The 24,080-nt window shown below is 42.6% G+C and overlaps 1 protein-coding gene across 1 annotated transcript; it reads right to left on the bottom strand.

Moving 5' to 3' along the window:
* LOC139383132 (putative lipid scramblase CLPTM1) lies at nt 1–23,337 on the bottom strand. The gene is made up of 15 exons (XM_071127479.1): nt 23,251–23,337; nt 15,397–15,524; nt 12,726–12,849; nt 12,243–12,401; nt 12,044–12,161; nt 11,846–11,931; nt 11,616–11,736; nt 11,181–11,425; nt 10,924–11,017; nt 10,697–10,824; nt 10,464–10,526; nt 10,278–10,373; nt 10,034–10,169; nt 9,456–9,623; nt 1–2,098 (listed from the first exon to the last, which is right to left on the bottom strand). Exons 1-15 carry the CDS (start codon nt 23,293–23,295, stop codon nt 1,899–1,901), a joined length of 1,911 nt encoding a protein of 636 aa, XP_070983580.1. The 5' UTR covers nt 23,296–23,337; the 3' UTR covers nt 1–1,898.
* Between the last annotated feature and the right edge of the window lie 743 nt (nt 23,338–24,080).

The raw sequence follows: 24,080 nt of genomic DNA, 5'->3' as shown, positions 1-24,080 counted from the left end.
TTTGTCTTACGGGTTTATTTCAACAGTGGTTACATCCATCCCTCAGCTGTTTACCAAAGACAGTAGTGGGGTGTACCTTCAGAAGTTGCCTGGACATTTGCTTGAACTACAATTTGCCCCTTTAAATGGTGCTAGTTTAATGAAAATATGTTCTTAGAGTACCACAGTATGAGCAATAATACCCATTTAACCTATTCTAGAAACACTTAAAATAAGGGACCTGTTTTGTGAAGTCTTAAACTGGCATCATGTTTTGATAACCATGCCCATGATGCTCTGGGTGAGACTGCCGAAACGAGGAAAAGGTAAGGATTTCTGGATTAACCATCTGTTAACTACATTTAGTAAGGAATAAAATGGCTAAATTTCCTTAAATTGACAATTCGGAGAGCTGTCTTGGGTAAGTTTGAAATGTACACAATACGTGTGCTTGCAGGGATTTGTCATCTTGCATGTCGTCTACTTTGATGCCAATTAGCATTTCTAAAAGCTGAGAATAAATAGCCAAATATATTGATAAATCACCTTGTCCGAGAGATTTACACGGTTAATAACTCATCACGGCCTGTTAAGACTGAACAGCCCTTATTTTAAGTGTTTCTAAACATCTCCTATGGGAGAAATAAATTGGGGGAAAAAGTAATTATTTGTGTAGGTGTTTGACTTTACTGCGGGATGCCTTTATGTCAGCGTTTCCAAAACTCAGTCCTGGGGACCCTAAAGGGTGCATGTTTTGGTTTTTGCCCAAGCGCTACACAGCGGATTAAAATAATCTAAGCTTGATGATTAGTTGATTATTTGAATGTGAAGTGCTAGGGAAAAAAAAAAGAAAAAAAAAGTACAGCCCCAGGACATAGTTTGAGAAACACTGCTTTAAACCATCTCACATTGAACAGTTTCCCATGTGTATCAAGAATAGTCCACCACCCAAAGGACATCCAGCCAACCTGACAACTGTGGGAAGCATAGGAGTCAACATTGGCCAGCATCCCTGTTGTACGTATTTGACACCTTGTAGTGTCCATGCCCCGGCGCTATGAGGCTGTTCTGAGGGTGGGTTGTTAATGTCTTGTAGACTGTATGTCAAGGTGGTCCTGCTTGGCGTGTGAATGTAGTAAAATAATTCAAAAATCAGAAGTCCAGGCAAAAAGACTTGTAAATCAGCTATTGCAAGACATTTTGACATCAGTATTAACATTACAAGCTGAGATTCTGTAGTTTCAGAACATACTAAATAAATTCAAATGACTGAAAACAGAAATCAAGTCAATAATATTAATGTATTTATATTAATACCTACAAGGCTTTTTCTGTTCAAGTTTGGAACATCGACCATTTGTTTAAAAATGGAGGGTAGTCTGTCTTCTGTGGGTAGTGTTGGTTAGACAGGTCGTCCATCTTGGTTCCCTTCACGTTGCCCTGGCTCTGGACCCTTCCAGTTTCCTCCAGCACTACTCACCAATTTCCAGTTACCCCACCATGACACACTGTGTTCACACACGGAATGAAAAATAAAAAATAAAAAAAATCACAAGAAATCCATAAATGGCGCAAAGATCTGAAAATACGGAGATATGTACCTTCCACCCTCAACTGGATCTCCCACATTCACAATCTTGCTTCCAAAACATTACTGTTACCCATAGAAAAAGATAACGATTACAGTACATCACGTTTCACTTGAACTGCAGAAATAAAAAGAAAAAAGTGAGTCTACATTAATTACGATTTGCTGCAGATCCCCACACAAAGAAGAGAGTTAAACAGAAATATGTAGCGGTGTCCATGACAGAATACAATGACTCCTTTTCCCTGGCAAGTGACATTTCACTGCCTGGTTTCCACAGGTCCGCTTCGCCCCAGGAGCGAGGGAGAGAAAGGCGGATAGGTTGGTCATGTTAATCGTTCTTCTTCTCCTCCTCTGCTTTTTCTGTTATGGCGGCGACCTCCCCTGTGGCTGTGACCTCCCCCTGTGCTGTGCTGTCCTTGTTAGGGTCCACTCCAGTGGGTTCTGCTCCGCTGGTGCCAAATTCATTCATCCGGTTGGGATCCACCCTGTAGATCCAGCGCTGGTACAGGTAGACAAAGAATACTACGTCTGTGGGAGGGAAACATAAGAGTTATTACAGGGGTGTAATGTTCACCAAAACCCATGGTTGGGTACATATTAGGTTAAAACAGTTATAACTGTCCAGATCTGGAATGACAACAGTATCACTTGTCTCCAGGGGTGTTTTGACTCTACTATGTGGGAGGTATTTGGTCTCCAGGGGTGTTTTGACTCTACTATGTGGGAGGTATGAGGACAGCAGCTCTGATCTTGATGAAGTCACAGATGTTATTTCAGACTATGCCAACTTCTGTGTTGAGTCAGTTGCGCCTACTAAAACCTGTAAAATCTTCCCTGACAATAAGCCTTGGGTATCAAAACTAGGGGTGTAATGTTCAGCAAAACACATGGTTGGGTACGTATTGTGGTTTTGGGGTCACCGTTCGGTTTCGGTACAGCGGGAAAATGAAATGCCAATAGTTACTGTAGCAACATTTTTGGCCCTTTAAAATACAAAGTGTTGGTATTCCTGATTCCATGTATGATCATTAGTCATATATAATGGCTGATTAGAGTACAAATCAGGAGTACCAACACTTTGCCTTTTCTTAAATGAAAACAATTACTCATCAACAAATTGCAATATCTGTGTGAAATCAATATGTAAACATGGCTCAGACATTGTACATTACGGACACCTTCCTAATATTGAGTTGACACCCCATGTGTCAATTGTCTCAAGGCTTGAGAATCCTTAACCTGTCCCTTTAATCTACACCAGGGATGAGCCCGCAGAACATTTTGTAGGCCGGTGGACCAACTCAGCCTGGGTCTCAACTTACTGTTAAGACTTAGAATAATAGACAACACAAGCTGCAATTAAACCATGTGGCTGTGCATCAGTCACTCACTCAATTAGCCCATTTCAGCACAAAAAAATATTTTCATGTTTAGTTAGTCTTGCGGCCAGCTTTCTAAACTTGAAGTAAGCATGTTTTGAATTACTGACCGGGGTGGGGCACATTGATCACGAGTGATCATATTTAAAACTGAAAACATTTGCCTCCACCCTATGCCATAATGTGGAGAATTGCAGGAAATGCACTTTTACAATATAGATTTTGTTATCATTTAATTAGCTCTCTGTAGGCATGGAGATCCATCTGTAGCAGGGATGGGCTACTCCAATCCTCTGGGGCCTGATTGGTGTCACACTTTTGCCCCAGCTAACACACCTGACTCCAACAATCAACTAATCATGATCTTCAGTTTAGAATGCAATTAGTTTATTCAGCTGTGTTTGATTAGGATGGGGAGAAGTGTGAAACCACTCTACACCCTGAGGACTGGAGTTGCCCATCACTGATCTGTAGTAAGCTCAACACATGATGCGTTGGCCAATTCATTGAGAACGTCGGCTTTACCTTGCTTAGATAGCAAACGGGTAGGACCCACTCTGAAACGGGTGCGAGGGTTCCAGTTTCATAGTCTCGAGCACGTTCATGAGGTGCTGAATCCCCATATTCTCAACAACCGAGAATGGGCGCATATACGCAGCAATAAACATGCTAAAGACAATCAGAAAGTATGCATTTAACCCTGCTTTGTAGTATAACTTATTTTGAACAAAAGCTACAAATAAGTGAGTCAATCAGCCCTTTGCTGAAAAATAGAGCTGTCCATGGTTCTGAAACAATCTTCAGTGACCATTGAATTGTCGCCTTTCCCTATATGTTGCTTTGTGCATAAAAGTGCAAATTGAGGAAACACCAACTTAATTACACTGAACAAAAATATGAAACACAACATGTAAAGTGTTGGTCCCATGTTTCATGAGCTGAAATAAAAGATCCCAGACATTTTCCAAACGCACAAAAAGCGTATTTCTCAAAAATGTTAAAGTTGGTTTACATCCCGGTTAGTGAACATTTCTCCTTTGCCAAGATAATCCATGCACCTCACAGGTGTGGCATATCAAGAAGCTGATTAAACAGCATGGTCATTACACAGGTGTAGCTTGTGCTGGGGACAATAGAAGGCCATTAAAATGTTCACTTTTGTCCCAACACAATGCCACAGATATCTCAAGGCAAGGGAGCGCGCAATTGGCATGTTGATTACAGGAATGTCCATCAGAGCTGTTGCGAAGTAATTTAAAATGTTCATTTCTCTACCATAAGCCGAACCATGGACACCAACGTCGTTTTAGAGAATTTGGCAGTACGTCCAACGGGCCTCACAACCTTAAAAAAGGTATCTGTCTATCATTTGAATTCCATAGATTAGGGCCTACTGAATTTATTTAAACTTCACAGATGTTCTTGTATGACCTGTAACTCCTTTGAAATTGCTGCATTTATATGTTTTTGTTCAGTATAAATAGATCTATAATCAACAGCCTAACGGTTAAACGTGCCCATCTTTATAAATCATCCGTATACACTACAGTATGTATGTATGTATGTATGTATGTATGTATGTATGTATGTATGTATACGCACGCACGCACACACACACAAAAGTAGGTGGACACCTGTCAAATGAGTGGATTCGGCCATTTCATCCACACCTGTTGCTGACAGGTGTATAAAATTGAGCACACAGCCATGCAATCTACGTAGACAAATTGGCAGTAGAATGGCCTTACTGAAGAGCTCAGTGACTTTCAACATGGCAATGTTATAGGATGCCACCTTTCCAACAAGTCAGTTTGTCAAATGTCTGCCTTGCTAGAGCTGCCCCGGTCAACTGGAAGCTCTGTGAAATTGAAACATCTAGGAGCAACAGTGGCTCAGCTTCAAAGGGGTAGGCCACACAAGCTCACAGAATGGGACCACCGAGTGCCGTAGCGCGTAAAAATGATGTCCTCGGTTGCAACTCACTGCCGAGTTCCAAACTGCCTCTGGAAGCAACGTCAGCACAAGAACTGTTCGTTGGGAGCTTCATGAAATGGGTTTCCATGTCTGAGCAACCGCACACAAGCTTAAGATCACCATGCGCAATACCAAGCGTCGGCTGGAGTGGTGTAAAGCTCGCCACCATTGGACTCTGGAGCAGTGGAAACGCGTTCTCTGGAGTGATGACAGACTAATCTGGGTTTGGCGGATGCAAGGAGAATGCTACCTGAACCAATGCTTAGCACCAACTGTAAAGTTTGGTGGAGGATGGGGCTGTTTTTCATGGTTCGAGCTAGGCCCCTTAGTTCCAGTGAAAGGGAAATCTTAATGCTACCGAATACAATGACATTCAAGACGATTATGTGCTTCCAACTTTGTGGCAACAGTTTGGGGAAGGCACTTTCCTGTTTCTGCATGACAATGCCCCCCGTGCACAAAGCGAGGTGCATACAGAAATGGTTTGTCGAGATCGGTGTGGTAGAACTTGACTGGCCTGCACAGAGCCCTGAACTCAACCTCAATGAACACCTTTGGGATGAATTGGAAAGCTGACTGCAAGCTAGTCCCCGCAGCAATGTTCCAACATCTAGTGGAAAGCCTTCCCAGAAGTGTGGAGGACGTTATAGAAGCAAAGGGGGGACCAAGTCCATATTAAAACTCCTATGATTTTGGAATGAGATGTTCAACGAGCAGGTTTCCACATACCTTTGGTCATGTAGTGTATGTCTACAGGAATGAGACGGATCCTGCTTCATTTGCCTGTTTGAGTTTATTTAATAGTCTACTGACTCCGTGAGTACCAAGTATCACACAACTGCAAAATGTCGGATAAATGTTGGGTAAAGCAAGCAGTCTGTTTTTAAAATCTTTGCTATGCTTTAATAAAAGGCTTTACAAAATGTTTGTTAGAACAGATTCTCTGGTATTCGTGTTGTTTACACGGTTCCAAACAGGCAGAAAAGGTATTGTAATCCAACACCATCGGTTTCACACATAATATGCAAGCAGCTCTCGCTTCTCTACCCTCCTTTTTCTTCATCTCCTTATTGTTTTTACAATTATGATCATCATTATAATAAGTCATGTCATTAGATGGTTTCTTATCGCTATAGCCTTGTATAACCACCACTCAGCTGTAGGCCTAAGAGCGTGTCCGGTTTAGTCTTAATGTCATTGACAGATTTTTTAAAAACATTTTATTTTAACCTTTATTTAACTCATTCTTATTTAGAACTAATTCTTATTTACAATGACGGCCTACAGGAGACCCCATAAGCTGTCTTAACAGTTAAGTGCTCTGATTCTCAGAGTAATAAAACTCTGACACTCTGAAAGCTTAACCATGTGTATTCTTCCCAGAGGATCATTAGAGCTGCACTAGACACATGTTTCCACCACAACAAGTATATACCCTCCAAGTTAGTATATACACACTCCAAGTTAGTATATACACACTCCAAGTTAGTATATACACTCCAAGTTAGTATATACACTCCAAGTTGGAGACAAAGTAATAGGGTAATAAATCATCATTTCTCCCTTAAGGGGATCTGACCTGACCTCAACCCCTCATTTTCCTAGTCCACAGATGTCCGTCCATCCCTATCCCCTATAGCAATCCTGTGACTTCCTCCCGTCCACCTAGCACATTCCAAAGCCACCAACTTCTGATGTAAAACATAGTTCCTAGGATAGCAAATGTTCCAAGTTTAACCCAGAATCCAACAAGAGTTACCAGCAGGTATCTTGATTACAGAAAGAGGCAAGTGGTTCCTGAGCCATAGACAGGCAATTGCTTTGGAGCTGTTAAAATAAATGTTTTTCTCATTTTTATATGACGAACACATTGGAATGGAAAAGGCACAACGCTCGCTCAACACTAAAACTTTACTTTCGCTAAACAGGTTTAAAAGAATGATGTTGAGGCCTTCAATGGCCTTCTTCAGAATAATCACAAAGTGAATGGACAAGTTCCTATTAGGGCATGGGGAAGACAATTAAGGAGAAATCGTCAGCTGGTGGTGCTAATGAGACATGTGGTAGACCATACAGGTCGGTACTCAGGGTTTGGGGTACTATGGTCAATGTCTCCACCTAGTGATGTAATACAGATGTGGAACCAGTAAAAAAAAAACAATTGGAAAACTGGGCAAGCTTTTTTCAACTACAATAGGTGTAATTGATATAAAACCATCACTATATAATGCATGTTGAAAATAGAAACTCAGCAAAAAAAAGAAAAAAGAAACTGACCTTTTTCAGGACCCTGTCTTTCAAAGATAATTTCTAAAAATCCAAATAACTTAACCTATCTTCATTATAAAGGGTTTAAACGCCGTTTCCCATGGTTCAATGAACCATAAACAATTCATGAACATGCACCTGTGGAACGGTTGTTAAGACAGCTTACAGAAGGTAGGCAATTAAGGTCACAGTTATGAAAAGCCTCTTTAGTGTCCGAAGTTCTCTACTGACTCTGACAAACACCAAAAGAAAGATGCCCAGGGTCCCTGCTCATCTGCGTGACGGAGGCATGAGGACTGCAGATGTGGCCAGGGCAATAAATTGCAATGTCCGTACTATGAGACGCCCAAGAAAGCGCTACAGGGAGACAGGACGGGAGTTGATCGTCCTCGCAGTGGCGGACCACGTGTAACAACACCTGCACAGACAGGTACAGGATGGCAACAACAACTGCCCGAGTTACACCAGGAATGCACAATCCTTCCATCAGTGAGAGAGGCTGGACTGAGGGCTTGTAGGCCTGTCCTCACCGGCAACAACGTTGCCTATGGCCACAAACACACCGTCGCTGGACCAGACAGAGCTGGCAAAAAGTGCTCTTCACTGAAGAGTCTCGGTTTTGTCTCACCAGGGGTGATGGTCGGATTCACAGTTATCGTCGAAGGAATAGGCGTTACACCGAGGCCTGTACTCTGGAGTGGGATCGATTTGGAGGTGGAGGGTCCGTCATGTTCTGGGGCGGTGTGTCACAGCATCATCGGACTGAGCTTGTTGTCATTGCAGGCAATCTCAACTCTATGCGTTAGAGGGAAGACATCCTCCACCCTCATGTGGTACCCTTCCTGCAGGCTCATCCTGACATGACCCTCCAGCATGACAATGCCACCAGCCATACTGCTCGTTCTGTGCGTGATTTCCTGCAAGACAGGAATGTCATTGCTCTGCCATGGCCAGCGAAGAGCCCGGATCTCAATCCCATTGAGCACGTCTGGGACCTGTTGGATCGGAGGGTGAGGGCTAGGGCCATTCCCCCCAGAAATGTCCGGGAACTTGCAGGTGCCTTGGTGGAAGAGTGGGGTAACATCTCACAGCAAGAACTGGCAAATCTGGTGCAGTCCACGAGGAGGAGATGCACTGCAGTACTTAATGGGGCTGGCGGCCACACCAGATACTGACTTACTTTTGATTTTGACCCCCCCTTTGTTCAGGGACACATTATTAAATTTCTGTTAGTCACATGTCTGTGGAACTTGTTCAGTTTATGTCTCAGTTGTTACTTCGAAGCTGCGATGCCTGATAAGGACCCGATCACGTGATGGGCATTGGCTAATAAGAATTGAGATATTTGGCAATTGACAGCTGAGAATTGTTTTTTTTTTAATGACGATTTGTAACACAACAAATACAATAATAGCACAACCAAAGATTAAAAACAGTCGCTTTCAATCGTGATTGCAATTGCTTTAGCCAACTTGTTGCAGCTCATATATTGTTTAATTATTCAAGGCTCCCTTTCGTTTCTTATTTTTTTTATAACTGAAACGCTTAAACAAAACGAGCAAACCAAAAGATACAACAGTTCACCTGACACAAGACTAAAGTTTGAAATGTCTAACTCAATACCACAGACCTGATTTGCCCTGACGAAAATGCTTCAACCCCCTACAAATGACAATTATAATCCACATAATCAAAACAACCTTATTGGGTCATGATGTACAGTATATACTTTACAGCCAATAGAAAGTAGTATACGGTTTTTGTTTATCAACATCTTTGTGTTTCCGTCAATAAAAAGAAGGATAAAAAGACTAGATGGAGAAGATGTGATCAAATATGCCCTCTGGTGTTTTAAATGAGTATTAACTGCAAGCACTGCGACTCACCGACATATCGTTCACGACACTACAGTATGATTTCAAATGAGGAACCACTGTAGTCGTTAACGGAACAGCCTGAACATGTTATTTTTCAGCTCAGACGTACTCAAAAAGGCAGACAATGCAGCGTAGACAGGCTGCAGGCCTAGTGTTATTACTTTGTTCATATATTTTTGGGATGCATTCATTCAGGTCCACGATGCAGCCAGAAACAAACGGTTCGGTATAAATACGTGTACCGTTAAACCCCTAAGGGAACTCTTTTTTAAATGTTTTTTTTCTCCGCTCACATCAATGGGATAGTCATTGTTAAGACCCGGGATGGACTCTACTTAAGTCTATGAAATGTGTGTGTGTGTTGGAGGGCAGTGAGTAATAACGCACCGTCTCTGAGACATCCTATCCTGTACATCATGGGCATCTTGATGACAAAGGCGAACAGGTCGTCGATGAAGGTGTTCAGTGCCTTGTAGGTGAGCATCCTCCATGGGAGGTGGGCCACGGACTTCATCTTATAGTTGATGAACAGCTGTGGCGTCATCGTGATGAAACCTGAGCCAAATCACAAAGCAGACACCACGACGAATCAGATCAAAGAAACGATGAGCGTCGCACTTAGTCCGTCTCCGACAGTGTCACTTAGGGTCGAATATCACTTAGGATGTCAATTAATAAAGAGACATTTAGGAGAGAATGTGTTAACAAGGACAGACTATCAATAATTATAGACTTACGGGTCAATAAGGCTCGACTGTCTGCTCGGACAGACTGTCAATAGGGATCAGGCTATGTAAAATGAGGATTAAGACGGCATAGACTCTCACTTGTCCTGGACTGTGCAACTGATATTTAGCGATTTGATCATCACAGCATAGAAAACGAGGATTTTCCAAGACCAGAAAAATAAACAACAACAAAATATTTACAATCCCATTTCTGAACAATGACCAACCGTGACTCACCAAAGGTTAACAAGAAGCCATAGAGCATGCCCAGTACGAATGAGTACCAGCCTTTGTGCTCTTGGTACAGCACACTGTAGACAGCATAGCACCCGAACAGAGGGTAGAGCAGCCATGACAGGTACTTGAACGCCATCTACGCAGAGGGAAGAGGACAGGACAAAAAAACGTCAGTAAAAGAGTTGCCATTCTAGCGGTCAATAAAAGGCGTTGTATTGTGTGTGGCGTTGACGAGTTTCCTTACGTCGTCGAAGACTTTGGTGGAGGACTGCACGTACGTGGACTTGTCTTTTATTGATAAGCGTGGGAGGATCCCGAACAACTTGTTCTCTCTGTCCAACTAAGGGGAAACCGACATCCAGATTAGCTAACAAACAGGGATTCATTTGTGCAACCCGAAAACAAGAGAAATACCTGTTCTCCATCTCACCTTGACGTCCATGACCTTGGTGATCTTCCAGAAGTCGATGAGCAGGCCGATGAACACGCTGACCTGTTATGGGACACGAGCTGGGGATTAGAGAAGGGACCACTCTGCTCTAGTACAATGGTCATGAACGACATCCCTACAGAGCCTGTCATGATGAATGACATTACAAAGGGTCTGGTGATATATATATATATATATATTACACACACACACAAATGGAAAAACCCACTGACCTGCACCACGAAGTTGGTCTCATTGTCCAGGATGTAGAGCAGCACCACCAGGGACTGGAACACCCCGAAGATGATGGAGCGCACAGAGAGACCCTCCATGGACTGCCTGCTGTTCCAGAACTGGATGTCTAACACACACACACCAGAATAGAAAGAACATTCAACCACACAAAATACATGTAATAGGCAGTTAAGCTGTGGGAAAAAAAGAAGCACAGTGAGCTCACCATTCTTGAATGCCAGAAACTCGAAGACGCTGTGAACGATTGAGACCACAATGGTCACGCCCAGGAGGTAGGGGTTGGTTTCCAGCAGGGCCACCTACAGAGACAACAGTTCCTTAGCCACTGTTACCAGGGAAACAACATGGGGTCCAGACTCCGGGACCAGTTTGATTCTACGATGTGCTAAATTGGAGGAGCAAAAGCAAAACAAAAATGTACACACTGCCCCAGCAGGGGTCATAGGACCTCTAACCCCTGACCTTGACAGAGTCCTGGTCCTCGTCAGACTGCTCGTAGGTGTCCTCTGGCAGGAAGTTCCATGGTGAGCGGGCGTTCTGGGCAGCGTAGAGCTGCCAGCGCCACAGGGACAGCGGGCAGTAGGACAGGCGCAGAGGCAGCGACTGCAGGCTCTCATTGATGGGATAGTAGTCTTTCTGCAGGTTCCAGTAGTCGTTGAAGTAGACAATAGGATAGTAGTCGCCGCTCACCGCGTCAAACTTCACATCTGTAGGGTTGTGGAGGGTAAAAAGAATGGGTTGAGAAAATGAAACTGAATAGAGCAGTAACAAAACAACAAAAATAAGGTATTTCCCCTTTAGTTAGATATTTGTAAAGAAGTAGTAGATCTCAACCCTCTTAGTACATGCTCTGGTCTGAACCACTGAGAAGCGTGAGAATAGGTTGGTAGAGCTTACGTTGGTCCAGTGGAGGTGGGACCGAGCCCTTGACCCAGGCTGTATGGTCATCCACCATGTTGATGGTGAGGTTAGGGTGCCAGTGGGAGATGATCTCCACTGGGCCGTGGCTCTCCGCTCGCTGGGGTGGGGGGAGAAAAGAGGAACGGCAGTCAATCAATACTGTACGGACTGGGTTTACTGACTGAATACAAAAATAGGGTCTATGCATCATGGTAAACACAGCCGACCTTGATCATCTCCGGGTCGGTCTCGGTCTCCCCCGTCAGCAGGTTCTTAGTCTTGACGAACTTCCTGCGTTTGAACTTGTTCAGCACTGAAAGAGTCAAAGAGGAAAACGTGAGTCAAACCACTGACATACTACTTTGAAAAGGTCATGCATGCACCAGAGTGGTGGTGGTGGGGGGGGGGGGGGGTCGGTTACTTACTCCGCGTGGCATGGACTGTCGCTAGCCGACGATACTGGCCCTTGCGTTTGGGGTCTGGGTGGAATCCAGTCTTTGTGAAATACACGTGGATGTAGAGGGAACCATTCATTTGCACCTTCTGTAGCACATAGGATCAGCGAAAGAGAAAGAGATTAGAAAATGGACATTCTACCTTCACTTCTCCCTCCTGCTCCCTCACCTCTGGGATGTTCAGATCTATTGAGTGCTCATAGCAGCCGTCCCCATCTTCTCCAGTGTTCCAGTCTCCGTAGACCAGGTCTCTATGGAACCAGAACAGGGACTGTGTGTCGTTGAAGTCAGAGAACACCTCGTCCTGGGAGATGTACACATACAGGTCCTGAGGGCAAAAAGAAAACAGGTTATCACTTATTCTTCATGTAATGTATTTCCATATTCTCTTATTGACTTGCTCTCAACCACTTTGGGTGGTTGTTTGCTGTGGCACAGCTTCTTTGGCCAGCAGGGTGAACTAATTACTGAGTGCAAGTCAACAAGCTAGCCAGGATAAAGCTCATCAACGGAGACAAGTTGTGCACACAACTCACCCAGAGAACTACCACTGAGCGGCAGGCACAGACCAAAAGGTCAACCAGGAAGTCAATACTGTCACATGACCTGGGGTTAATCGCTTATGCAGAACGGTGTGAAAAGGCTGGTGTACCATGAGGCTTTCCTTGGGGAAAAGGTTTCGGCTGGGTAAATGCGGTGCCCCAGCTGGGGTACTGGGGTCTGGTGTAGAGGACCCTCTGCGGAACCAGCTACTGATGGCCCAGATGACAAAGATCCTGTAGAGGATGAGGAAAGAGAAGAAGAAAGTCAAGTAAGTCCAATTGAAACCAATTAAACTTTTAGTCAAATGTGTAAAAAGGTTGTTTTTTCTAAGTGGGATGCTTGGAACCATAGAAATAGAATTACATTTCTATGATTGGGACCACCCAAATGACATCACCCCATTAAAGTTGAAATTTAAAACAGTTATGGTAAGGGTTAAATGCTAGGTTAGTAGCATAGTGTAGTCCCAACGATCCCACTTAAAATCTACCATAAAGGGTGTGTGTCTGAAACAAAGGTTGAGATAAAGACTAGTGTTTTTATTTATATATATATATCTTTAGCATCAGATGTTGGAGAGGATTGATTACAGTTCCTTGGTGTCCACGTCACCAACAAACTATCATGGTCAAAACACGCTAAGACAGTCATGACTGTCTTAGAAACAGGAGACTGAAAAGATTTGACACGGGTCCCCAGATCCTCAAAAAGTCCCACAGCTACATCATCGAGTGCATCCTGACCGGTTGCATCACCACCTGGTATGGGAACTGCTCGGAATCCAACCTTAAGGCACTACAGAGGGCAGTGCGTACTAGAGGTCGACATGGCCGATTAATTAGGGTCAATTTCAAGCTTTCATAATCGATAATCAGCATTTTTGGGTGCCGATTACGTGAATGCAGCAAGGAGCAAAGGTAAGTTGCTAGCTAGCATTAAACTTATGTTATAAAAAAAACAATTAACATAATCACTAGTTAAACTAGTAATATCATCAACCATGTGTAGTTAACTAGCTTGTCCTGCGTTGCAAATAATCAATGCGGTGCCTGTTAATTTATTGAATCACAGCCTACTTCACCAAACTGGTGATGATTTAACAAGCGCATTCACACAAAAAAAAGCACTGTCGTTGCACCAATGTACCTAACCATAAACACCAATCCCTTTCGTAAAATCAATACACAAGTATATTTTTTTAAACTTGCACACTTCGTTAAGAAATGCAAGTTAGCAGTAAATATTAACTCTGGGAAGTGTGTCACTTCTCTTGTGTTCAGTGCAAGCAGAGTCAGGGTATATGCAGCAGTTTGGGCCGCCTGGCTCGTTGCGAACTGTGTGAAGACCATTTCTTCCTAACAAAGACCATAATTAATTTGCCAGAATTTTACATAATTATGACATAACATTGAAGGTTGTGCAATGTAACAGCAATATTTACACTTATACCATGACTTGACCGCTCGCGTCGCAAAATAACAATTATTGCACCAACACTGCTCGCGCGCGCCAACGAGCATCTGCGTTGCCAAGGGCTAAAATAGAAGTCAGTTCTATTTGTGACGCAGATTGCACTGCAACTCCTGACTCTCCCATCTCCTCATTGGTTATACCCACGTGGGTGACTGAAAGACGAACGAGGGCGGTGGCGGAAATGCACCTAATTTATGAAAGTTGCCAATCGCAATATAAAGTCCAGAGAAGAAAAAGCCTGGGAGGATGACTGGAAATTATTTGGTTGACCGTTTTATGTGTGGATTAATTGGTCGGAGTAGAAGGACCGTGTGCATTTCAGGTAAAATAGCAACAATGTTTATATCCCAGGACAAATTAGCTAGCAACAGCAAACTAGCTAAATAGGACAAATTAGCTAGCAAGTGCAAGCTAGCTGGCTAAATTGCCTTAAATGTTTAATGCTTTTCAACCTGTTCCCAAATTAATGTAATTGGTTCAGAGTTTGTTTTTATATTTCAACCTGAGTGTCGTGATCGCGTTTGGTGTGGGGGGATAAAATATGCATTTATGCACGATGGCACACGTGCAGCCGGTTTGGATTCCGTGTGCGCCATCGTGCACCTTGGTTTCTTATGATGCCAAGATTGAACTCTTTGGCCATAATGCCAATTGTGACATCTGGAGGAAACCTTGCACCATCCCTATGGTGAAGCATGGTGGTGGCAACAACATGCAGTGGGATGTTTTTCAGCGGCAGGGAATGTGATATCAGTCAGGATCGAGGGAAAGATGAACGGAGCAAAGTACAGAGAGGGTTCCTTGATGAAAACCTGCTCAGGACCTCAGACTGGGGCAAAGGTTCACTTTCCAACCACACAGACAACGCAGGAGTGGCTAGGGGAACAAGTCTCAATGTACTTGAGTGGCCCAGCAAGAGCCCGGACTTGAACCCGATCATCTCTGGAGTGACCTGAAAATAGCTGTGCAGCGACACTCCCCATCCAACCTGACAGTGCTTGAGAGGATCTGCAGAGAAGAATGGGAGAAACTCCCCAAATACAGTTGGGCCAAGCTTGTAGCATCATACCCAAGAAGACTCCAGGCTGTAATTGCTGCCAAAGGTGCTTCAAATACTGAGTAAAGAGGTCTGAATACTTGTGTAAATGTGATATTTCAGTTTGATTTCTCAGTACGGGGTATTGTGTGTAGATTGATGAGCGAAAAAAAAGAAGATTTAATCAATTTTAGAATAAGGCTGTAATGTAACAAAATATGGACAAAGTAAAAGGGTCTGAATACTTTCCGTGCACACATCTCTGACCCACCTGAAGAGTACTCCCTTTATGACCGACCATGCGTTGGGTGGTGGAGCCGGCGGGGGCTGTGCAGGGTCCCCAACAGCAGTCTGTATGGCCTGGCCATCCACGGCTGCAGCAGCTCCATTGCTGCTCACCTACACACACACGCATACACACACACACACACACACACACCAAATCAGTAGTGATGCACCGATATTAAATATTTTGGCCGATACCGATATCCAATATTTTCCTTGCCAAGATACGAAACGATACAAATAACCAATATTTAAACATTTTAGCGGCCTTTTCAGCATTCTAGTACAGTTAAATAGGCACTGCATCTCAGTGAAAGAGGCGTCACTAAAGTCCCTGGTTCTAATCCAGGCAGTATCACATCCGGCCGTGATTGGGAGTCCCATAGGGCCGCACACAATTGGCCCAGCTTCGTCCAGGCCGTCATTGTAAATAAGAATTTGTTCTTAACTGACTTGCCTCGTTAACTAAAGGTTACACACAAAAAAGTTATTGTTGGCATTTAAGTATGTCCCCATTACCAGTAAAACAATCAAAACATATTTATTTCACTTACTTGCTATTCTGTTCCGTTGTTAATTTGTTCAGTCGTTTCAAAATTTTACGTGGAGTTTTTATGTCATGTACCTACGTTATATTAGGTATGCACGGTAGCTTTGACATTGGTTTTTAACATCGGCGTTGAACTAAACAGACATCGGCTGATACCGATGTTGGCATTTTTAGCTAATATCGGCCGATTCCGATATGTTCACCGCTATATCGTGCATCCCTATCAATCAGGGAATCCTAAGATGGGTTTCCATCCACTAGCGGAATATCCATCAAAAAGATATGCACAGGAGTGTTTGCATCAAACTGGCTTGTAACAGATGAAAAGCTGTGCGTGATGACATAAAAAACACCTTCTGGACATCAGTTTTTGATTCAGTTCATGGAAGTAAGTTCAATGCGATTCCATCGGTTGTCACAAAAACTGTTTCTATCAAATAGCAAACTTGCCCAATCTTGTCTTGGTGCGTGTTCTCTGGACAACACTGAAAGTGGAATGTAGGGTGCAAAAATATATTTTTAAAAAAAAGCAATTTCAATAGCTAGGCAAAAGATTTATGCTAATATTCTCTGCGTTAACAAAATATGTGCATTTTCCCACCAAAGACGTTTTCCCCTCAAATTAACTAGTTGTGCGTGATGACGTAGTGCACAACTTCTGTGCTTAAATTCTTACTTACCATATAAAATAAATACAAGTTAAAATGGGTTTCCATCGCATTTTCAACTCTACTGATGGTTTAAATGTTGCGTTATATAGCAAAAGTGCCCACTCTGGTATTGGCGCGTGCGCTCTAGTCAACAGCTCGCAGATATAGTGCGGGTATATCCTACACGAGATGATTATGGACAAAAGAGCAAGTTCATTTTTTATTTGTCATACGGCAGCCATCATGTCACTAGAATAAGACCCTCAATATTTATTGTAAAGGAGCATCAAGCTCATCACCACCACCCTCTGAAGTTCATTATTTATTTAGCTGAAGTGCGTTGTTTTCCGAGTCATAGTGGCAGGACCACAAATCACGACTCCAAGTTTACTTCGATATGATGGTTATTATATCAATATTTGTGCATTAAAAAAAAAGTTGTTTCCACTGCCATTTCTTGCATAAAACATTTTACAGACAAGAAGATCTCACCATGTCTAACGAACAAAATGTCTGTCGTAGGGATGCAAATGTTGGTACATTTTGGAGCTGACTAACTGACCCTCATTAACCGGTCAACAACCTAAATTTTTTCCCAAACAGCAAAACGACGTAACCAACAGAAAGTGCACAATTTACTGGTTTGGGTAAGTGTCCTTCAGTAGCGTTTGGACACCACGTACATTACCACTCATCACCGCTGCCCCGTCGTAAGTTTGTGCAACCAGCTTCTTGACATTTTAGTGTTCAACACCAATTTTGTCCACCTCCACAAACTCCACAAACCTCTCACACACACTGTTGTCTGGCAATATGTAGCGCAGCACTATTACCATCTGTGATGTACAGGAGACGTCAGTGGTCTCGTCTGCCTGTACAGACGCAAAAGGAGTCTCAGACACCTCCTTAGCTATAGCTTCTCTGTACACTGCATACATACAACCCCCAAATTTTGTTTTGGATTGTGCTAGATGTACCTTTTTGGTTGGTTGTCATAATGCCTTTGTAGCCTGTAATCTCTTTCACCCATGCTCTCAAAATTACTCCGGAAACGGCCTGGGTTCAAGGAGTCGGTAGACTCTTAATTTTAATTTAACCAGGTAAAAACCCATTGAGGTTAAAAAAACGATTGAGGGCGAGCTGGCAAGAAGGCGAAACAGGTTAATAGCAGCGTGTGCATAAAACATAACAGAAAAATACAGAATACACACAAAATACAAAGTGTCACAAGTTAAAGATAAAATTGAAGATTTAGAAACAACTGCAGTTGTGAAAGTGTTGTCGATCAGTCTTAAAAACAGACAAGGACACTAACTACCCTACCTTTAAAATCTCCTAAAGCATGTTCCAAGATGAAGGGGCATTATGGGAAAAATATTTTCCCCCCCCGTTCATCTCAGTTCTAGCCCGGAACAGACAAGGACAGCAGCAATTGTGAACGAAGACTATATTGAGTGACTGATCTGGTCAGTAAAGAACAGATACAAAGGGAGTTGTCCCATCAACACTTTGTACACAAAAGTGTACCAGTGCTATCACCTCCTGGTGGAGAGAGAGGTCCACTGCACCATAGGATACAAATCACAGTGATGGGTGAGTGATCTAGCATTTTTAATACATCTTATTATGCACCCCGAAGGGTGTTCCTGGGCAGCATCAATGTGGTGCTCTTATTCTTCTCACTTTGCTTGCTGAGGTAGATTGCTGCTATAACTTGATGACCCTTAACATACCTAACCATTTCCTTGGCTGTCTTGTAGTGTGTATCCATTGTTTTCAGTGCCATGATGTCCTTGAAGAGCAGATTCGATGCATGAGCAGCACAGACAATGGGTGTGATGTGAGGGTAGGACTCCTCCACTTTAGACCAAACAGCCTTCATGTTTGCAGCATTGTCTGTCACCAGTGCAAATACCTTCTGTGGTCCAAGGTCATTGATGACTACCTTCAGCTCACCTGCAACGTAAGGACTGGTGTGTCTGTGCTATTGTAGAATACTAGTTGAGGGGTGGAGATGAAGTGAATTATTCCTTGCCCACCCATCAGAGATGATTGCAATTCAGTCTGCTTTCTCAATGATTTGCTTGACCTTCACTTGAACTCTGTATCCAGCAAATGAGTAGATAAAGCATGTCTGGTTGGAGGGGTGTATGCTGGGCGAAGAACATTCAGAAATCTCTTCCAATACACATTGCCTGTGAGCATCAGAGCTGAACCAGTTGCATACACAGCTCGAGCAAGACATCCATCAGCTTTTCTCTGCCCACATTCCTCCATTGAGTCAAAAAAAAACGTCTGATTCCAGGAGGACCATGAGCTGTTGCTATTGATTGTGTGTCCAATTCATCATTTTCACCTCGAATAGAAGTACAGGGACTTTTGTCAGATAGTGCCCGTGGCATTTGCCTGTAAAGGTTATAAAAACATTTGTAAAAAATGTAAATAAATAAAAATACTATTCCATGTACAGATAAAGTTAGGCAGTTAGATTAAACAACTCCTTTGTAAGATATATATATGTTAATTAAACATGTATGGAAACAGATGAATTAACACTCAGTTAGCAGGTTCAAGCAAGCTAAAAACCCACATGGTAGCAAAGACTAACTAGCAGAAATTGTTAAGTTAGAAATCATTTAAACACACTTTGCTGTAGACTACTATTTACTAGTTAACAAAAAATAATGTATGTCATAAAATATATTCAACCCACCCAGTATTGTAATCAAAACGTACCAGAAAGCATGTGGTCCTTGGCTCAAACAGTGTAGTAGTGTGGGCTCAATAGCATCTCATTAGTGTGCAAGATCTTGAGAATCAGCTGTACATGTGATGGAAGAATGCGCTGTGCATGCCGAGGGTTGCAATTCCATTGAATTGGGGATAGTTTAACTAAAATATGCCACAAAATCTAGAATTGCCTTCTGTGTATCCCACAAAAAAAAAGGTTCAAAAATGAATTTAAGCAAAATTCCCAGGCTTAACTCCCCATGGAAATTTTCCCGGAAGGCTTCCGAGCCTTCGCAACACTATTTCTAACCTAAAAATGTGGGGCTCAAAACAGCCACAGAGCTTCATACAGTCAAAAGTCTCTATGGTCTACTATTTAACATGCAACTGCTGTAATGAAGCAGCTAATAAAACGTATTTTTAAAACATTTGCCAAAACGCAAATGACGGGAATTTGATTTGAACATGAGAGAAATGCTGATTAATGGCATGAGGAAGTCTAAAATAATTGCCTCCACGTTTCTATGTATGGATTTTCGCAATGCTACTTTGAAGCAAGGTAAGACATGACTCATTATTTGAAGTAAAATTCAGGTTTCAAACTAATATACTGCCGCAAACTCAAATTGCAAACTGGTGAGTGACGCGCTGATTGCCTTCTTACCATTGACTAACGTTAGCCTACGCACTCGAATCGGAGGCGTGCTTTTATTACGAGTCGAGATCGAGAAAGAAAAAAAAAAGCTCATTTTAAAACCGTGGCCATCAAAGTTAAACAATTCTAGATGCAGTCGCATGTTATTTGTTGAGCAATGACTTGGCTGACAAAAGCACGTTTCTCATCAGTGCAGGCTTTTTGACAGGTGATCGACTATTCCGCTCCTCAAACTAGCCTCGGTATGCATGACGACAAACGAAAATACACACGCCAATTTAATTCCACTAATTTTTGCAAATTCACCTATATCATGACAGGCCAAATGTATTTTCAGCAGCTAACCGTTTAATGTTTAATCTCCCTAGGCTGTCGGCATTTATAAAATTGCATTGAATCTTCCTGTTTCCATCACAGCTGTCGTGATTTTGCTTGCATAAAAACGGTGGATGGAAACGTGGTTACAGACAACAAAATTCACCCATGTTTGGTGAATTTTGTTTTGTCGACTGTAGGACATTTTACCCAGAAGTTCCCAGTTTCCATGAACACTATAAGAAAAGATTTTTGATTTTCCAGCATCAACTAAATTTGACCTAAAGCGAGCAAGAGAAAAAAAATAAGACCCAAACCAGGGTGACGAAGGTAGCACTTCGGGGGGTTATCCAGTCTGGGACTCATTTCAAGAGCCACCAATGAATTATGCGAGTCACTTATAAAGAAAGTGATTTCATGAGGTTTGTCAATGGTTTACACTGCATTAATGTTCCCCTGAAAGTCTACTATTAGGACCCATGATGATGTAGCTACTTTGATAGGTTTTGCTTACATGTCAAATCCTGTCTAATTAAGTTGTATGGTTTGGAGTGAGTGCAGCATGAAGGAAGCATTCCAAGCCAAGAACGTGTCAGTCAGAAAGCCCAAGCAGGGGTGCATTGTTGCCCAGTGAAACAAAAGACAAGCACACGCCAAGTCACAAGACAGGCCCCACTTTCTGAAAATCACATCTCCCCTGCATGTCACCAACACAAAAAGGGATGGACAGCAAGCCTCTAAGAACAAACTGCATTGACAGTCAAAGGTTTCAGTCAACACAGTGACCACCATGGCCTAAGAGGCTGAAGCTAAACAGTGCTGCATGAGTGTTTTTGAGTGAAGGCAGCAGTTTCCTTATGATGTTAACTGACTGGAATGATTTCATTATCTGTGGCAGATGCTTCGTTTTGTTACAGAGGGCACCCCAACTGTTATTTTCCCAGTAAGAGGTAATCCTTACAACTCACATTGTCAACTGGGGTTAACATTTTACCCGCTACTAAATTCTGCCAATGGGACACAGAGTAAAAGCTTCAAAACAACCAATGGCTTTGCCTACTGCTAAGAGAGACAACACATCCCTTTACCTGTCAATCTTTCATGGAGGGAATCGAAAGACAGCTGCTGCCTTGGCTCCTGTAGCATTCCTCATTGGTGAGATGAGTGACATTATATGTGATAAGAGGACCAAACTGGTTCCTATGAGTGGGAGATACTCGTGAATGCAGTGGATAATCAACTAGAAGTATCTGCACAAACAAGCCATGAGGACCTTAGAGAACACCACTCTGAAGGCTAGCATGGTAAGAGGGCCTCTAGCGAATGCGTTTGAAGTAGATTTAATAACTATCAAATCAGGAGGCTTGTTGAGACACAGCAAGAAATTACCCCCCCCCCCCTCTTAATTTTTTTTTTTTGCATGCGTAGTCTCCCAGTGAAAGCAAATGTCACACGAACCAAAAATTTGTAATTGATCCGATCTGTTCAGAAGGGGATGACAGTCCCGTGGCATGCATGTGCACGGATGTTTGACCGAAGTCAACATTAGCTTGCTAACTGATGAGTAGTGACTAGCTTGCTAGTTAGTTAGCTAATAACTAACAAGAATATCCAACCCGCTTGCTTACAGATGCACTAGGGTCAGACAGGCTCACCGTGTAAATTGTTTAGATTATTCGGCGTCTTACTTGGAAAACATACCCCAATTCAGGGATGATAAATGCTTTGTACTTCGAATTGTCCCATTATCCCAACTGTTACAGGAGAAGATTGAATGACAGTTATCAGTAGCCACAGCAGCCATTATGGAATGGCATGTCGCCTTGAACAACAAAGAAGCGGATTGGCTGACACTGCAATTCCAAAATGGCTGCCGTGGCGTGAGGATGAAAAGGGCAGTTTTCCAGAAAAACAGCCTGGTCTCAGACTAGACGTAACATAGTAATTGTACATTCAGGACACCCAAATTAGTAGATTTTACATTTGGTATGATTACAAAAGACATACAAAAATTAAAGTAGGGTGGTTGGTTGGGCGTTTAACGCAAATGTCTAGCAACCCAAAGGTTGCAAGTTCAAATTACAGACAACCAAAACATTTTTTAGCAATTTTAACTATTTTGCATGTTACCTAACTCTTTTAGCTAACCCTTCCAGCAAACTTCTCGGTGTAACAGTTTGGATAATGGGACAAATCGGAATACAACATTTCTCATCCCTGGATTGAGGTATGCTTCCCGAGCCATATTTTGCGCCAGCTCCGCCGTGTCTTAATCTATACATGAATCCCGTCTGACCCTAGTACAGCGCTAAACATGCGGTCGGATCTGCTTGCTAGCTAATAAAATTTAACATACATAACTAAGTAGCTAACGAACCAAAATCTAGAAAACACAGATGTTCGATCATTCTCAGCGCCGGGCTGTGATTCGTTTAGCACTCAGTTGATAGTGATAGGCAGCAGACTAGCCTAGTCTACCAAGTAATAACTTTAGTCCATTAAAAAAGGAAGTGCGATTAAAGGTAATGATTGACAAATGATTATGCTAAACGAACGTTGGCTAGGCTGACGAAATATCATCGCCAGTCTAGCTAGCCACTCTTGTAGCTAACTAGCTAGGTTAAAACGGGCTAACCCAATCATCCACTGTCATGACATGATCTGTTACCCCAAGTACCGACCTCATTATTTTGATCAGAAATATGGTTGTCGGTTTATCAGAAAATAACAAACTTGCAAGATGCTGTAACAAACGCACCGTGAAAGGCAGGGGGGACGTTTATAAACCGACCGGCATTGACAGCGTCAAAAAGCTCGCGTGTGAAACGATCACACTTCAATAACAATGTCTGCAGTGCCATTCACTGCTCGAGTTAGCCATATGCCGATATTGGTACGTTCACACTTTGACGACAGTCATACAATTTAATTCATTTTTACCTCGCCGTTGGCTTGCGGAGAAGCTTCGGTCTCCTGCGACGCCATCTTCGCTGTCTCTGTCGCACACCGCTGGCAATGAAACTGAAGTTCTCGCGTGAGCTCAGATAGGTACATCTACAACGTGACGTTTTTTTTTTGCAAAGAAGCAAGTCGTCCCATGTTGGCATGAAGACATCAGTGCCTTCCTTATTTCTCTATTTGCAGCAGTCCCCTCTTTTAAACAATAGAGGAGACAGCTGCTTGTTATATCTGCTACGCTCTCATTACTGTATGTTCAGTGGTATGTTGTGCTTACTGTATTTGTGCCTGTTGTAACCCAGGGGTGTAAAGTACCTTTGTAAAAAATACTTTGAAGTATTACTTAAGTCGTTTTTGAGGGGGTATCTGCACCTTACTATGTATTTTGTTTGCCTTCTTTTACTTCAGTAAATTCCTAAAGAAAATTACTTTTTACACCATACATTTCCCTGACACTCAAAAGTACTCGTTATGTTTTTACAGAAAAATTGTCAAATTCACCCACTTATCAAGAGAACATCCCGGGTTATCCCTACTGCCTCTGTTCTGGCAGACTCATTTAACACAAATGCTTCCTTTGTAAATTATGTTGGAGTGTGCCCCTGGCTATCTAAATAAATACAAACCAAGAAAATTGTGCTGTCTGGTTTACTTAATATAAGGAATTTGAAATGATTTATACTTTTACTTCTGATACTTAAGTATATTTTAGCAATTCAATTGACTTATGATACTTTTTATTTCACCTTTATTTAACCAGGAAGGCAAGTTGAGAACAAGTTCTCATTTACAATTGCCACCTGGCCAAGATA

The sequence above is a fragment of the Oncorhynchus clarkii genome, chromosome 24 (assembly GCF_045791955.1).
Source record: "Oncorhynchus clarkii lewisi isolate Uvic-CL-2024 chromosome 24, UVic_Ocla_1.0, whole genome shotgun sequence".
Classification (NCBI taxonomy): Eukaryota; Metazoa; Chordata; class Actinopteri; order Salmoniformes; family Salmonidae; genus Oncorhynchus; species Oncorhynchus clarkii.
Note: the sequence above shows the minus strand (reverse complement) of the source record. Positions and strands in the feature narration are given on the sequence as shown.

Bases quoted from the DNA above. Each gene is read 5' to 3' on its own strand.
- LOC139383132 (XM_071127479.1), bottom strand. From the start codon at position 23,295: ATGGCGTCGCAGGAGACCGAAGCTTCTCCGCAAGCCAACGGCGAG. The intron at 10,374-10,463 runs GTGAGATGGAGA...GTTTCCCCTTAG, and splicing joins CCAAGGTCATGGACGTCAAG to TTGGACAGAGAGAACAAGTT. The intron at 2,099-9,455 runs GTGCGTTATTAC...TCCCTCCCACAG, and splicing joins GATAGGATGTCTCAGAGACG to ACGTAGTATTCTTTGTCTAC.